At 43.9% G+C, this 16460-nt stretch overlaps 1 protein-coding gene across 2 annotated transcripts in view; it reads left to right on the top strand.

Moving 5' to 3' along the window:
- The window catches only part of RIOX1 (ribosomal oxygenase 1), a 73699-nt gene that overhangs the window by 33973 nt on the left and 23266 nt on the right, over positions 1-16460 (top strand). For both annotated transcript variants that reach the window (XM_069769040.1, XM_069769041.1), the window contains exons 9-11: positions 15-193; positions 740-844; positions 5166-5307. In XM_069769040.1, coding sequence (XP_069625141.1) covers positions 15-193; positions 740-844; positions 5166-5307 — 426 coding nt within the window. The remainder of the gene's footprint in view (positions 1-14; positions 194-739; positions 845-5165; positions 5308-16460) is intronic.

The raw sequence follows: 16460 nt of genomic DNA, 5'->3' as shown, positions 1-16460 counted from the left end.
TTTCCTACCAACAGTTAATTTCCGTGACAGCGACCTGGGGGAGCCTATCCTTGAGACCATTCTGGAAGCTGGAGACCTTCTGTACTTTCCCAGGGGCTTTATTCACCAAGGTGACTGCCTTCCTGATGCCCACTCCTTGCACATCACGGTTTCTTCATTTCAGCGGAACAGTTGGGTGGACTTGCTGGACAAGGTGAGAATGGTGCTGCCTCCTCATCACTCGCCACCAGCATCATTATATTGGCATCTGTGCACCCCGCTTTACAAGTCCGGTCATTAAGGCCCATAAATTCCACTAGGATGTTGAAGTGCAGATGCCCACTCGCTTGCTGACCGCTGTAATGGATGTGAAGGATTTAATAGAAGTTACTCAGACCAATCCTTATTAAATAAATACTGTACTCCCCAGTTTATAATAAAAAATATACTTTCACCTTCCACACCAGTGCCGTTTCGGCATTGTCTGCGCCGGGAATTCCTGTGCATTGGTGACATTGGCTGCAGCGCTCGTGAGTCAGGCGACCACTGGTAGACCTGGCGCCGACATTGCTGGAACGTCGCCGGTGTGGGAGGTATTCGTTATTTTTGTTTTATATTTGGACCTATGTTATTTAAGAAGGTGTTCAAGTAGTGGACAACCCCTTTAAATGAAAACTGAATAGCTGTAACCTCCAGCAGTTGTGTATTCTATTCTTTATGGAGAATTTCCTGACGGTCTCCTTTATGACCTTCCGTCCAGCTCCTTCCAGCCGCTCTACAGATTGCAGCTGAAGATGATGTTCAGTTTCGGCAAGGGCTTCCTTTGGATTACCTTGATTACATGGGCGTGCAGAATGCGGAGTTAGTAAGTAGTGTTTTTTTTTAATTTTTCTTTAGTTTTATTTTTCAACTTCAAATATGTAATACATTTTTTTTTTAACGTCATCCTGTACGCTCATTTTTAAAAAAAATGTGGTTAGAATAGAAACAATGCAGTGTCCAGCTGAGTCTGTAAGTGCCTGCCGTTATGTGGAAATTGGAAGCCGCAGGTAGCCAGCGCACATCATACTTATTGTTGGGCAGTGAAACATTAGGTGATATAATGTTTCTCAAGTGTCATATACTTACAAAGACCTTCATGTCCAGGAAAAGGGCGAGAAGTAAAATCACAGGATCAGGAGCAATAATTGATCTGGTCTCCAGACTGAAACATTTCAAAAGTTTCTCCAGTATTTTCTATAGAGTGAAGCTCAAACTATTTTCATAAACTAAATCAGATAAAAATACTAAAACACCAGACCATACATACACCACTAAGTAAAATACCACGGGTGCCAGGATATAAAGCAGGTTCAGTGCCACCCAAAGTTAAGAGAGAAAACCTAGAAAATTTAGCACTACAACGAACCAAATAAGAGAAAATAATCCTTATTAAGCACACAATAAAAATAACATGTAACAAGGGAGTCCAGGAAATGACAAATGGTCACCAAAGGCGGTCAGTGTGGAGACCAGCAGGCCGAGGTACACAATACAAAGTAGGTATACAAACACTCCCATGAAATATAAGTCCAATGTATATAACTGCCAATAGCATGTATAAAAAGGTATATAAACAGAGGCAAGTGCCAAGTATTACCTAAACATGCAGGGCAGAGTTGTGCTCTATATAAGAAAGAGGAGGAATGAACCCATATAAAAAATCAAACCATCATAATACCTGCAAGGAAACCACACTGCCGACGAGCCCCTACGCGCGTTTCGGCACAGTGCCTTCTTCCGGGGGTATGGCGTATTCCAAACGTAAGAATTATTTAAACAAGATATGAACCAATCACAAAGTCCCTACTGGAATGCCGTATATTATACGCGCATGCGCACAAAGGCACACTAGAGCGCGAACAGCGGAAAAGACCAATCAGGTCCCTGCTACCAAATGAATACTTCCACAAGCGGCGCCTGCGCAGTAAGTCCAGGTGTTGCCAAGGAAACAGAAAGTGTGTCAGAAGAGAAGGACGCGAGGATCATCCAGGTCACGCCCACCGGTAAGGCGCGAGCCGGATAGAAAAGATCCCAGCGCACAACTCAAGGAGATGCCCCCGCCGCTGCCCGGCAACAAAGCAATGACAAAGACTGCGCATACTGGAGAAAGAGAATGGGAACACACAGAGATAAGGTATGCTAAAAATACAGCAGTGCCTAAAAATAGGACACAGGTAAAAAACGTGGGTTATATATTAATGCACAAGGGTGCATAGTGACAAGAGACTAATCTACACAGTTGCATGTAATATATAGAACAACAAAATAAGTGAAATACAGCAATGGGACATATATGCATAAGTGCAACAGTGCCAAAGAATAAAAAAAAAGATAGGGAATAAAGATTAATGCACAAAGGTGCGCAGTAACAAAAATATGACAGTAATATATACATTATATAAAATTACAGATGCGCAATATGCAATAAACACAAATACATAAATATATATATATATATATATATATATATATATATATATATATATATATATATATATATATATATATATATATATAAGCTTGACTCTTGTAAGCATGCTCTGACCCTGAGGAAGACGCTCTGTGCGTCGATACGCGTTGGTCCAGGACACTGATGGGGACTTAGGGATGCAGTATGCCCGGCACAACAGAAAGCTTATAGGCCTATGGGTGAGATACCTTGGAGGACTTGTAGCCTGAGCCTACTTTACTTACAAGAGTCAAGCTTATTCAAGCGGCTGTAGGCTGTTATAGTTACACCTTGCATACTAGTGGTGGTTTATGTCCGATAATTAGTGACTGGTAATTATGATTAAGCTGATAGGGGGTTACACCACATATAAAAGTTTTTTCATATTGCTTAGCCTTGTTGTTCTAGGTTATTCTCAGGCATTATAGCCTGTTGGGTCTATTTGGCTGCCATATTTGATCCTGTTGTGCACATTGAGTTACTGTGTGGCTTGTGTATCCATTTGAATTTATGGTTATTTATTGTAACTGTTACCATTGATTATTGTTAATGTGTACTACCCATCAGTGTACCTTTCGTGCAATATTGTGTTTTTGTGAAATTGTAGTGTGGACCCGCCACCTCTACCTATGTGGTGGAGGCCTTTTAAATGTTTTTAAAAGTCTGTTGTGTGTTCTCAATATAATAAACTTATTATTAAGTAGTATCTTATTGTGTTGGTGATCCCGTTCTGTTTTTGCATACCTTTTTTCTTTGTTTGGTACATACCCCCGGAAGAAGGCACTGTGCCGAAACGCACGTAGGGGCTCGTCGGCAGTGTGGTTTCCTTGCAGGTATTATGATGCTTTGATTTTTTTATATGGGTTCATTCCTCCTCTTTCTTATATAGAGCACAACTCTGCCCTGCATGTTTAGGTAATACTTGGCACTTGCCTCTGTTTATATACCTTTTTATACATGCTATTGGCAGTTATATACATTGGATTTATATTTCATGGGAGTGTTTGTATACCTACTTTGTATTGTGTACCTCGGCCTGCTGGTCTCCACACTGACCGCCTTTGGTGACCATTTGTCATTTCCTGGACTCCCTTGTTACATGTTATTTTTATTGTGCACTTAATAAAGATTATTTTCTCTTATTTGGTTCGTTGTAGTGCTATTTTTCTAGGTTTTCTCTGTAAATCAGATAAAAAGTAGACTTTTATGCGTCCAAGAAATTAATTATTTTCATTTTATTTCTATTTTTATGATGGAATCAATAGAATTCAGATACAAAATTGATATTCCATCGTTACCCTTTTTTTATAGCATTATAATTAATTTCCTGAACAGCTTTATAATATGGACTAAAAGCCATGTATTGAAAGTTACTGTCATTTAATAGAGCTTTTTACTATTGATGAGCGAATATACTCGTTACTCGAGATTTCTTGAGTACGCTCGGGGGTCCTCTGAGTATTTTTTAGTGCTCGGAGATTTCGTTTTTCTTGCCGCAGCTGAATGATTTACATCTGTTAGCCAGCATAAGTACATGTGGGGGTTGCCTGGTTGCTAGAGAATCCCCACATGTACTTATGCTGGCTAACAGATGTAAATCATTCAGCTGCGGCAAGAAAAACGAAATCTCCGAGCACTAAAAAATACTCGGAGAACCCCCGAGCATGCTCGGGAAATCTTGAGTAACGAGTATATTCGCTCATCATTACTTTTTACCCTTTACTCAAGTTTTCTGGTGTAAAAGTCACAACATATGGATTAACTGGAATCTGTCACCAGGTTGTTGCTACCTAATTTGAGAGCAACATAATGTAAGGAAAGAGACCCTGATTCTAATGATGTATCACTTAATTTACTGTGTGAAGCAGCTGTGATACTGAGTGTTTAGATGTAGCATGTAGCAGAGCTCAGAGACCTAACCTAGCCAACACCACAGCTTTCTGTGTACATTGTCTATTGACAGTGAGCTGCTAATCTGAGAAGGGGGTATGGTGGGAGCACTTGGCATAAGGGAGGTACTCTGGGTAGTGATAATCTCCTGGTGATAAAAGCACTTATTCTATGGAAACTGCACACAGCCTAATAAGTGACATATCCCTGAAATCTGTGTCTCAGCCTCAACCTCATGCTGTCCTTAGATTACATGACGAAAACCTGCTGATAGATTCCCTTTAAAGGACAGTTGTGCGAAAACATTGTGACTTTTTGACCTTTTACATCAGACCTGTTACTTCTCTAAAATGTCTGATGAACTCGGCAGAATAGGACAAATGCAGTGCAACAGATTTACTATAATGTACGCCAGAAAACTAATGTACAGTGGAGCAGAAATCTACGTCAGCTCCTAGATTTGATTTTTCTGTCACACAGCTAGATGAATCATGCAAAAAATGTATTCAGAGGCATGTGGTTCTTAATAAATTGTCTAAAAGTAGCAAACCTTACTCCAGCAGGTAATGGATTATGGATCAGGACTGGTGCATGAAATGCCATTTTTCATAAATGTACCCCCTCCTGGGTGAGATTAATAATTCACTTTCCTTAGGGCTGGAGTGATCACAGTGGATCCATGTACATAATATCCTCGGCTGAATGAATATCCACTTTCTTTCTAATCTGTTACCCTGTGTTATCTCATAAGCCTTTTAAATGTATTTTTTCAATATATTAATATATATATTTATTTTTTTTATAGTCGGATCCACGGAGAGGGAATTTTACAGATAAAGTACAGTTTCTTATAAGGAAGTTGGCAGAATACGCGCCAGTCGATGCTGCTGTAGACCAGAAGGCTAAGTTATTCCTGCACGATTGCTTACCTCCTGTACTGACACCGGGTATGATCGTCACGTTATGTTTTGCATGCAATGCATGGGATTGTCTTATTTTATAGGGGGCCTGCGAGATGAATCTTGCTGCCCAAATTGCGGGCACTATGAATGGCAGCCTGGCTGCACAATTGATTGTATTTTTCAGTGAATCTGTCTTGTAGGATTACACTCTTAACCTGCGAATATAGTGTTAATCTGCAGGTTAATTGCATTAAAAGGTTCCCGACAGCTGTACTGAAAGTGCGGCATCTGTTAGAAAATTCACTTTATTCCTCTTGTGAACCGCTGGCTTTCAGGCATACCAGCCCTGCTACAGTCACTGCAAAGTAAAACATTTTGTTACAGAGAAATTAATATTGCAGAGATCTTAGACCGTTCATTATTATGCTATTTATTTTTTGAAGGCCAAGTCTGAGGACATGTACCGTATTTTCTTGTGTATAAGACGACCCCCAACTTTTCCATATAAAATATGGAATTTGGGATATACCCGCCGTATAAGACGGGGGTCATCTTATACGCCCAGTCATCTTATACGGCGTGTGGTTCCCAGGGTCTGGAGGAGAGGAGACTCTCCTTCAGGCCCTGGGATCCATATTCATGTAAAAAATAAAGAATAAAAATAAAAAACATGGATATACTTCACCCTCGGACGGCCCCTGGCTCTCAGCGCTGCAAGCGTCTGCCTCCGTTCCTGAGAATGCAGTGAGTGATGGACCTTCGATGACGTCACGGTCACATGAGCGGTCAGGTGACCAGTCACCTGACCGCGACGTCACTGAAGGTCCTTCACTCACTGCATTCTCAGGAACGGAGGCAGACGCTTGCAGCGCTGAGAGCCAGGGGCCGTCCGAGGGTGAAGTATATCCATGTTTTTTATTTTTATTCTTTATTTTTTACATGAATATGGATCCCGGGGCCTGAAGGAGAGTCTCCTCTCCTCCAGACCCTGGGAACCACACGCCGACATCCAGGATCGCTCCCTGCACACGCCGTACCCGGCGTATAAGACGACCCCCGACTTTTGGGACAATTTTTAGGGGTCAAAAAGCCGTCTTATACGCCGGAAAATACGGTACTCGCGCTTACCAATCAGAAACTGGCAGCAACACACTAAAAGAAAGGAGAACTCATCCCATCACTAACATTGACAAACAGTCTGCGCTCCTTAAGGCCCCTTCACATTAAGCGACGCTGCAGCGATACCGACAACGATCCGGATCGCTGCAGCGTCGCTGTTTGGACGCTGGAGAGCTGTCACACAGACCGCTCTCCAGCGACCAACGATGCCGGTAACCAGGGTAAACATCGGGTAACCTAAGCGCAGGGCCGCGCTTAGTAACCCGATGTTGACCCTGGTTACCATCCTAAAAGTAAAAAAAAACAAACACTACATACTTACCTACAGCCGTCTGTCCTCCAGCGCTGTGCTCTGCTCTCCTCCTGTACTGTCTGTGTGAGCACAGCGGCCGGAAAGCAGAGCGGTGACGTCACCGCTCTGCTTTCCGGCTGACCGATGCTCACAGCCAGTACAGGAGGAGTGCAGAGCACAGCACTGGAGGACAGACAGCGTTAGGTAAGTATGTAGTGTTTTTTTTTTTTTACTTTTAGGATGGTAACCAGGGTAAACATCGGGTTACTAAGCGCGGCCCTGTGCTTAGTTACCCGATGTTTACCCTGGTTACCAGTGAAGACATCGCTGGATCGGTGTCACACACGCCGATCCAGCGATGTCAGCAGGAGTCCAGCGACGAAATAAAGTTCTGGACTTTATTCAGCGACCAACGATCTCCCAGCAGGGGCCTGATCGTTGGTCGCTGTCACACATAACGATTTCATTAACGATATCGTTGCTACGTCACAAAAAGCAACGATATCGTTAACAATATCGTTATGTGTGAACGTACCTTTACTGCAGAGTGAGGACATGTGCTGGAGCACAGCAGATCTGAGTGTGATTAACTAACAGCTATCCGTTCTGATCTCTGGCATTCAGTTTGGGATGGGGGTCAGGGCTTCAGAAGTTGATTCTCATTACATATACTTCTAGTAGTTCTCCTCTCATAGTACTGCCAGCCCTGCTAATCCTACCCAGGCATCCACATATAAGGGGGAAAGAACATGGCCCCAAAATAGCTTACAGCAGGCTCTGTGCGAGACAGACACAACACTCAGTGAGTGGGGGGAATGGTAGCACTACACTTGCTTTAGCAATGCTAATGTGCATTTGGTTCTGTCAATAAAACGAATTTGAATGCAAGAGAAAATCTAAGGGAAGTGTTTGCAATGAGTGGAAATTTCTTTAGGACTGCCCTTCCCCCCCCCCCCCCACCCTGACTGCTGAAGGTGAGAGCTAAAAGTTGCATGTTAAACGCACTCAGGTCTGCTGTGCTCAGGCACATGTAGCCATTCTGTAGTGAGGAGAGCAGACTTTATTAATTCTATTGAGGGGGCTTCTTTCCCCAGGGTGTTGCTGGTTGCTTATGATTGGTTAGCATTAGAAAGAGGAGGACACACACTCCCCCATTGAAATCTGTCTGGTAATTCACACTTGGACTTGAAAAATAATTCCGTTTAGGTGCACAATACTTTGATCGTTAATGTCTCTGCCATAGTGAGGTGAAGTAATAACAAAGTGTTGCTCCGCACTGCTTATTATATTGTGTGTGCAGTTCAACATGAATATTTGGTGAGAAGTCCTCTAATAGCGTTACCTCATGTAACCAGTTTCCGTTGAACGGCTGTCTGAGGTCCATAGCTGGAATCGAGATTAGTCTGGCGCCACCGCCGAACAACCATTTCCCGAACAACCATTTCCCCCATTGCTGCATGTAACAGGTATCTCACTATGTACACGTGATGGAGAGAAATGTCAGTCCCCTGCAGCCATGCTGAGAGAAGCTGGCCAGGGGCAGCAGCAGGCTAGTCTCTGTGTATGGTCCTCGGCCGAATCGTTCTAGTTATTTAGTCTGAAACGCCAGCGTGGCTATAGAAAAAACAGGTCAGTTGTGTTTGACTGTCTGTCATCATCCATGAAACAGACAGGTGCTGATGCTAGGCCACGGTCACACGATGAGCTTTTGGCACGATTTTGATTAGGTTCCTTGCGTTTTTTCACTTTGTTTTCTTTTTTTTTTTTTTCTTACCATGCGTTCTTGATGCTGAGTTTTTTTTTTTTTTGCCTGTTTGGAGTGCCATGCTGTAAATAAAGTTTCGTTTTTGAGACTTCCTGTTTATTTTGCTTTGACAAAACTTTGACACGCCTAGGTGCGGATTATATGCATTTTTACGCGTTTCCGCCACAAACGCACAAAAAAAACGCATTGGCGTACTGGCAAGAGAAATTGACATACTGCGGGTTTGAAACTCGCACCTCAGATCGGTTTACGTTGCATAAAATAAAAGCACAGTGGTCATGAGATTTTTATAAATCCCATCCACTTTGCTAGAACTGTAAGACGCTGTGTTTTTTACGCAGTGTCAAAAATGCAGCAAAAGCTCATTGTGTGAACGTAGCCTTAGATGTCGATCTGCGTTCCAATGGCGCGATCTTCATGTGGAAAATTTGCCATCTGCCGCGGTGGCTATAATGGGTCAGTGTACGCTGAATATATGCTTGTTTGAATGATCTTTTACCCTTTACAAGGAGGCAATTCCGTTCCATCATTTTCTATACTGACCTGGAAGAAAGTGATGTCTGCAGTCTGGCTGCTTTTTGCAATTGATTTTTTTTTTGTATATGAGGCCAATGAGGAGATGAATTGTTGCAGACCCCACCGTTTTCTGGTGTAATTGAAGTAAAACAAAGGTCCTTACATCAGTCGCTTATTTATCTCCATCGCTTTCACATTGCTCATAAGACTGACCCATCTCACGTAATAAATATGCTCCACCATTACAGTTTAAATGAGAGAATATCACTAGGTGAAGCCTGACATTAACACCCTCCCGTTTCAGCCAATTTTTGTTTTTGCGCTTTCATTTTTTCCTCTCCTCTTCCAAGAGCCACAACTTTTTAATTTTTCTGTAAACATAGCAATATGAGGGCTTGTTTTTGCAGGATGAAATTTTAAATTCCTGCAATTGCTAACAAGAAGCGCAAACGCTATTCTCTGCAGCCATTTCTCTGTTCTTGCCGCAAGGCACCTGCAGAATGCACAGGGGGACGTTGGATGCGCAAATATCCCATTACCTGAAATCCTTGGAGGCACAGCACCTGGGTAAGCTGCAAACATTTAACCCCTTCCCTGCAGTATTCATTCTCTGACTAGCCATAAGTGCCAATATGTCTCAGCCTAAGACCTCTAAGAAGGCTACTAAAACACACACAGTTGTGTATGCCTCATATACCACATGTAATGAGCCTCTGCCCCGGGGGCCACAGTACTTCATTCTGTACGGCCTGCGATCCTACATGCGCACAGGAGCCCTCCGCTACTGCCGACCCTAGTGGACCAAGCCCCCCTGAGTGGGCTACGTCTCTGGCACAGTCCATGGCTTCTCTGGCTAAGGCTATAGAGTCCTTCCGTGATTCCTCCTCAAGCCAGGGTATCTGCTTGCCTGGCGCAGAGAACCCTTCAGCCATGCGAGAGACATCCTCTGACAGGAGCCGTCCCACAGCAAGGAACATGCAAACTTCTAGAAAATGACTCCATAGCCCGTCCCCCAGGCACTCTTGTGCCTCGGCGTCTGCGAGCTCCGTTTCCCGCTTCCCCTCCAGGAGTTCGCAGCGAACCTGACTCAGAATATGAGTCTGATGTGTCTATATACCCAGACTCACAAGAGTACCAGGAGTCACTGGACTCCCTCATTGAAGCGGTCAATAAAGCTCTGAGGGTGGATGAGGAGCCCGGGACTAGTCTGAGTCACACTGTCTTTTAAAGAACTAAACGTCCTTACAGGGTGTTTGATAACCACCCCAAGTCTACAGACATTGTCCAGAGGCTCAGGATTTGCCCGGACATACTATTCACTGGACAAAAGCCGCTTGAGACACGATATCCCTTTGCTCCTACTCTAAAGAAAGAGTGGTCTGAGTCCTCTTAAGTGGATTGTCCCATATCACGTCTCGCTTCCAAAACCCTCTTGTCTTTGTCTGATGGCTCTTCTATTAAGAATCCGACAGACCGACAGATTGATAATCTTGCCCGGTCAGTCTTTGAAGCTACTGGCGCAGCACTTTCCCCATCCTTTGCCGCAACATGGGTAGCTAGAGCTATGTTAGCCTGGGCGGAGGCTCTGGCTAAAACTAGCCAAGACAATCTCACCTACCAGACTGCCCGGGCCGGGGATTATGTTGTTCATGCCTCACTAGATGCAGCTAACTGCGCCGCCCTAGTTGCCGTGAATGCCAGTACCATCAGGAGAGCACTATAGCTCAGAGAGTGGCAAGCAGATTCTGCTTCCAAAAAATCTCTAACTTCTCTGCCTTACCAAGGTGGGCACTTATTCGGAGATAAACTGGACCAAATTATCTCCGATGCTACCGGTGGGAAGAGCAAATTCCTTCCTCAACGAAGGCCCAGTCAGCCTTTTCGAAATCAACACCAGGTTCGGTTCCGGCCATTTCGCGGCACCACAGGCTTGTCCTCCACAACCGCCTCCTCTGGCTCGGCTCACCCTCCGCATAGAGACAAGGATTCCCAGGCTTTGTACAAACCCTCACATTCCTGGAAACGCAGGCCCACATGATATGGATCCAAAGGATCTAGATCCCACAAGTTCTCTGCACAATGACTTATCGCAGTGTTCGGAGGTCACAGACAGGGTAGGCAAGCCTGGCTTTCGGTCGTTCACAACCAGTGGGTCAGAGATCTAGTGTCCTCCGGATACAAAATAGAATTCGCATCTCCTCCCCGGCACGTTTTTTCCTGTCTCGCTCTCCTAAGTCAGAGGCGCAGGCAGCTTTATTACACCGAGCCATGGATTCACTCCGCAAAGACGGAGTCGTCGTCCCGGTCCCACACAACGAAAGGTTCAAAGGGTTTTACTCAAACCTGTTCGTACTTCCGAAAAAGGACGGGACTGTGCGCCTAATTCTGGACCTGAAACTGTTGAACAAATGTGTCAAAGTTCGTCACTTCAGAATGGAGTCTCTCCGTTCAGTGATCACCTCGATGGAGAAACGGGAATTTCTCACGTCCGTCGACATCAAAGACGCTTATCTTCACATCCCAATCTTTCCTGCCCACCAAAGATTCCTGTGCTTCGCAGTCAGCAGCGAGCACTTTCAGTTCACTGCCTTGCCCTTCGGCCTTGCCACCGCCCCCATATTGTTCACCAAGGTCATGGCGGCTGTTATATCCATTCTACACACTCGGGGCATGGTGATCCTGCCGTATCTAGACAACCTGCTCATCAAAGGATCATCTTTTCAGGCCTGTGCAGAGTGTGTGAGCATCACTGTGGACACCCTTTCTCGCCTGGATTGAACATCAAAGAAGGCAATATAGAAGCAATATAGCCATAAAAAAGTCAAATTTTATTAGAACACATATATACACAAAATATTTAAACGAATAATAAGTGGGGCAGAAGAATATGCAAATGGAATAACCACCGCTAGGCAAAACGTACTGTATAAATGCTAATTATGCCATATGGAAAAAGTGATAAATAAGTTAAATACTTTCAATCTAAATATAGTAATTAATGCGCAGTATAGAACAAAAAATGGTAAAAGGAGTCACAGAGGACTTCTATAAATAACATACAAGTGTAGTATATATTGCGCATAAATTATAACAGTAGACAGGCATATCATATAGCTCTACTGAATGATATCCTCATAGATCATATAGAGTATAATCAAAACAAGGTGAAGATCCTCCAAAATAGACCATAAAGGGATGAATAAAGCGCTGCAAGAAAAATTGTATACTAGGGCAAAGAAGTCCTTAGCCAAATAATAGCCTTGTTATAAATAGCTTATGCAGTCCGAAAATAGTCCTGCAACAAACAATGTGTGTGCAAAAAAATACACATGGTACCAATTCCGTGTCTACAAATGACCTAGAGGATACATATAGCTCAGCAGATAGAAAACCTATCTAAATATAAACTCATATATATATAAGCCCATGATATAGTAGGTGCGAGGATATCAGTCAGGAGAATTACCTGGCGGTAGTAGCAGCAACGACGCATTCATCCCCGGACGAAGCCACACGCGAAACGCGCGTCGGGTTGCTGCTACTACCGCCAGGTAATTCTCCTGACTGATATCCTCGCACCTACTATATCATGGGCTTATATATATATGAGTTTATATTTAGATAGGTTTTCTATCTGCTGAGCTATATGTATCCTCTAGGTCATTTGTAGACACGGAATTGGTACCATGTGTATTTTTTTGCACACACATTGTTTGTTGCAGGACTATTTTCGGACTGCATAAGCTATTTATAACAAGGCTATTATTTGGCTAAGGACTTCTTTGCCCTAGTATACAATTTTTCTTGCAGCGCTTTATTCATCCCTTTATGGTCTATTTTGGAGGATCTTCACCTTGTTTTGATTATACTCTATATGATCTATGAGGATATCATTCAGTAGAGCTATATGATATGCCTGTCTACTGTTATAATTTATGCGCAATATATACTACACTTGTATGTTATTTATAGAAGTCCTCTGTGACTCCTTTTACCATTTTTTGTTCTATACTGCGCATTAATTACTATATTTAGATTGAAAGTATTTAACTTATTTATCACTTTTTCCATATGGCATAATTAGCATTTATACAGTACGTTTTGCCTAGCGGTGGTTATTCCATTTGCATATTCTTCTGCCCCACTTATTATTCGTTTAAATATTTTGTGTATATATGTGTTCTAATAAAATTTGACTTTTTTATGGCTATATTGCTTCTATATTGCCTTCTTTGATGTTTATTCCAATTTGGAGCATTGCCATATAATTAGGCAGGTATTTCTCCTATTTTTGATGTCTCGCCTGGATTGGTTGGTGAACCTGGACAAGTCTTTCCCGGTACCAGCTCAGTGAATTTCCTTTTTGGGGATGATCCTAGACACTTCCCGAGGGTTGGTAATTCTCCCTCCGGAAAAGGTTTCAGCATTGAGCCGGTGAGTCTGGAGCCTTTCTCTTGCCCGTCCTCACTCATTATGGTTCGGCATGCAAGTACTGGGCAAGATGGTGGCAGTGATGAAGGCGATTCCATTCGCCCAACTACACCTCCGCCCTCTACAATAGGCGCTACTGACAGCCTGGGACAGGAACCTGTTTTCTCTGGACTGTCGCTTCTGACTGTCCCAGCAGGTCAGGCAATCCCTCAGCTGGTGGATGCTTAGGTCCTCTTTGGATCAGAGGAAATCCTTTCTCCCTGTACAGTGGCTTGTAGTTACCACCTTAATTTTCTTACTTCTACATCTAGGGGTTTAAAACTATGTTGGAAAGCATCCCAAAAGAGTTCCCAAAGAGGGGGTATAGTAACATAGTTAGTAAGGCCAAAAAAAGACATTTGTCCATCCAGTTCAGCCTATATTCCATCATAATAAATCCCCAGATATACGTCCTTCTACAGAACCTAATAATTGTATGATACAATATTGTTCTGCTCCAGGAAGACATCCAGGCCTCTCTTGAACCCCTCGACTGAGTTCGCCATCGCCACCTCCTCAAATGCCAGTCTTCTCGGATGGGGAGCAGTCTTCCGCCACCACATGGCTCAGGGATGCTGGTCCACTCCGGAATCGCATCTCCCAATCAAAATTCTAGAAATCCGAGCAATCATGTTAGCCCTTCTGCAATTCCATCACCTTCTGGCAGGGTGTCCTGTTCGGATTCAGTCAGACAACGCCACGGCAGTGGCGTACATTAACCGTCAGGGGGGAACCAGGGGCAGAAGGGCAATGCTCCAAGTAGCCCACATTCTCCTTGTAGCCCACATTCTAACCCAGGCTGGCTTCTGGTTTCCACCATGATCTGTGCCCGGAAACTGACATCATTACGCATTTACCATCGCACCTGGAAGGCCTTTTTCTCCTGGTGCAGAGCCCGCAGACATTCTCTATTCATGTTCTCAATCCCGTCCATTCTGGAGTTTCTCCAGGCAGGGTTAGACTCAGGCCTTGCGCTTGCTTCCCTCAAGTGTCAAATTTCTGCCTTATCCATCCTTTTCCAACGCAAGATAGTTACCAGACCGCAAGTTAAGACCTTCATGCAGGGAGTTTCCCATGTGGTGCCTCCCTACAAAGTGTCGTTGGAGCCTTGGGACCTTAATCTGGTCCTAGGGGTTCTGCAAGAGGCCCCCTTTGAGCCACTGCAGGATGTGGTGCTGGCTCTTCTTTCTTGGAAGGTAGCCTTTCTGGTGGCAGTAACATCAATCAGATAAGTCTCAGAGTTAGTGGCCATGTCTTGCAGGCCACCATTCCTGTTTTTTCATCAGGACAAGATGGTCTTGAGGACACCTCCATCCTTCCTACCCAAGGTTGTCTCTTCCTTCCATCTGAATGAGGACATCGTTCTGCCCAGTATCGGTTCATAGTGTCGAGAAGGCCCTTCATACATTGGATTTGGTAAGAGCTCTTAGGAAATATGTTTCCCAAACAGCGCCTTTACGCAGGTCAGCTCTTCGTGCTTCCAGAAGGGCACAGGAAGGGTCTACCTGCCTTTTAATGCTACAATAGCCAAGTGGATCCTTTCAGCGATCCAGGAGCTTACCGTATCAGAGGAAAGTCTATCCCAGCGGGGATTATGGCACCCTCCACTCTGTCAGTGGGGGCTCCCTGGGCCATCCGGCACCAGGCTTCGGCTCGACAAGTCTGCAAGGCTGCGACTTGGTCCAGCTTGCACACGTTTGTGAAACACTACAACATTCATTCTCAGGCTTCTGCAGATGCGGCCCTTGGCAGACAGATCCTGCAATCGGCAGTATCTCATCTGTAGAACAAATGTAGCCTGATGGTACAAGAGGCCCGGAGAAAAGGATTTTACGGTGAGTACACACACACATCCCTGTTTATTTCAGTTCTTCAATACAAAAAGAGAAACTCGTATATTATATAGAGTCATTACAAACAGAATGCTCTATTTCATGCTTTTATTTCTGTTAATATTGATGATTATGGCTTACAGCCAGTGAAAACCCAAAAGTCATTATCTCAGTAAATTAGAATTCTATATAACACCAGCTTGAAAAATTACTTTAAAATCTGAAATATTGGCCTACTGAAAATGTATGTTCAGTAAATGCACTCAATAGTTAGTCGGGGCTACTTTTGCATCAGTTACTGCATCAACGCGGCGTGGCATGGAGGCAATCAGCCTGTGGCACTGATGAGGTGTTATAGAAGCCCAGGTTGCCTTGAAAGCAGCCTTCAGCTCATCTGCAATGTTGGGTCTGGTGTCTCTCTCATCTTCCTCTTGACAATACCACATAGCTTCCCTATGGGGTTAAGGTCAGGCGAGTTTGCTGGCCAATCAAGCACAGTGATACTGTTGTTTTTAAACCAGGTATTGGTACTTTTGGCAGTGTGGACAGGTGCCAAGCCCTGCTGGAGATTTAAATTTCCATCTCCAGAAAGCTTCTCGGCAGAGGGAAGCATGAAATGCTCTAAAATTTCCTGATAGATGCACTGACTTTGGTGTTGATAAAACACTGAACCTACACCAGCAGATGGCATGGCTCCCCAAACCATCACAGATTGCGGAAACTTCACACTAAACCTCAAGCAGCTTGGATTGTGGCCTCTCCACTGTTCCTCCAGACTCTAGGATCTTGATTTCCAAATTAAATGCAAAGTTTACTTTCATCTGAAAACACATTGGACCGCTCAGCAACAGTCCAGTTCGTTTTCTCCTTGGCCCAGGTAAGAAACTTACCTGCCGTTTTCTATTGGTCATGAGTGGCTTGACACAAGGAACGGGACAATTGTAGCCCATGTCCTGGATTCTTCTGTGTGTGGTGACTTTTGAAGCAATGACTCCAGTAGCAGTCCACTTCTTGTGAATCTCCCCCAAATTTTTGACTGGCCTTTTCTTAACAGTCCTTTCAAGGCTGCTTGTGCACCTTTTTTCTACCACACTTTTTCCTTCCACTCAACTTTTCATTAATATGCTTGGATACAGCACTCTGTGAACAGCCATCTTCTTTAGCAATGACATTTTGTGGCTTATTCTCCTTGTGGAGTGTGTCA

Source organism: Ranitomeya imitator, chromosome 5 (assembly GCF_032444005.1).
Source record: "Ranitomeya imitator isolate aRanImi1 chromosome 5, aRanImi1.pri, whole genome shotgun sequence".
NCBI classification, from domain to species: Eukaryota; Metazoa; Chordata; class Amphibia; order Anura; family Dendrobatidae; genus Ranitomeya; species Ranitomeya imitator.
The sequence above is the reverse complement of the archived record's forward strand: the minus strand, read 5'-3'. Positions and strand labels throughout refer to the sequence as shown.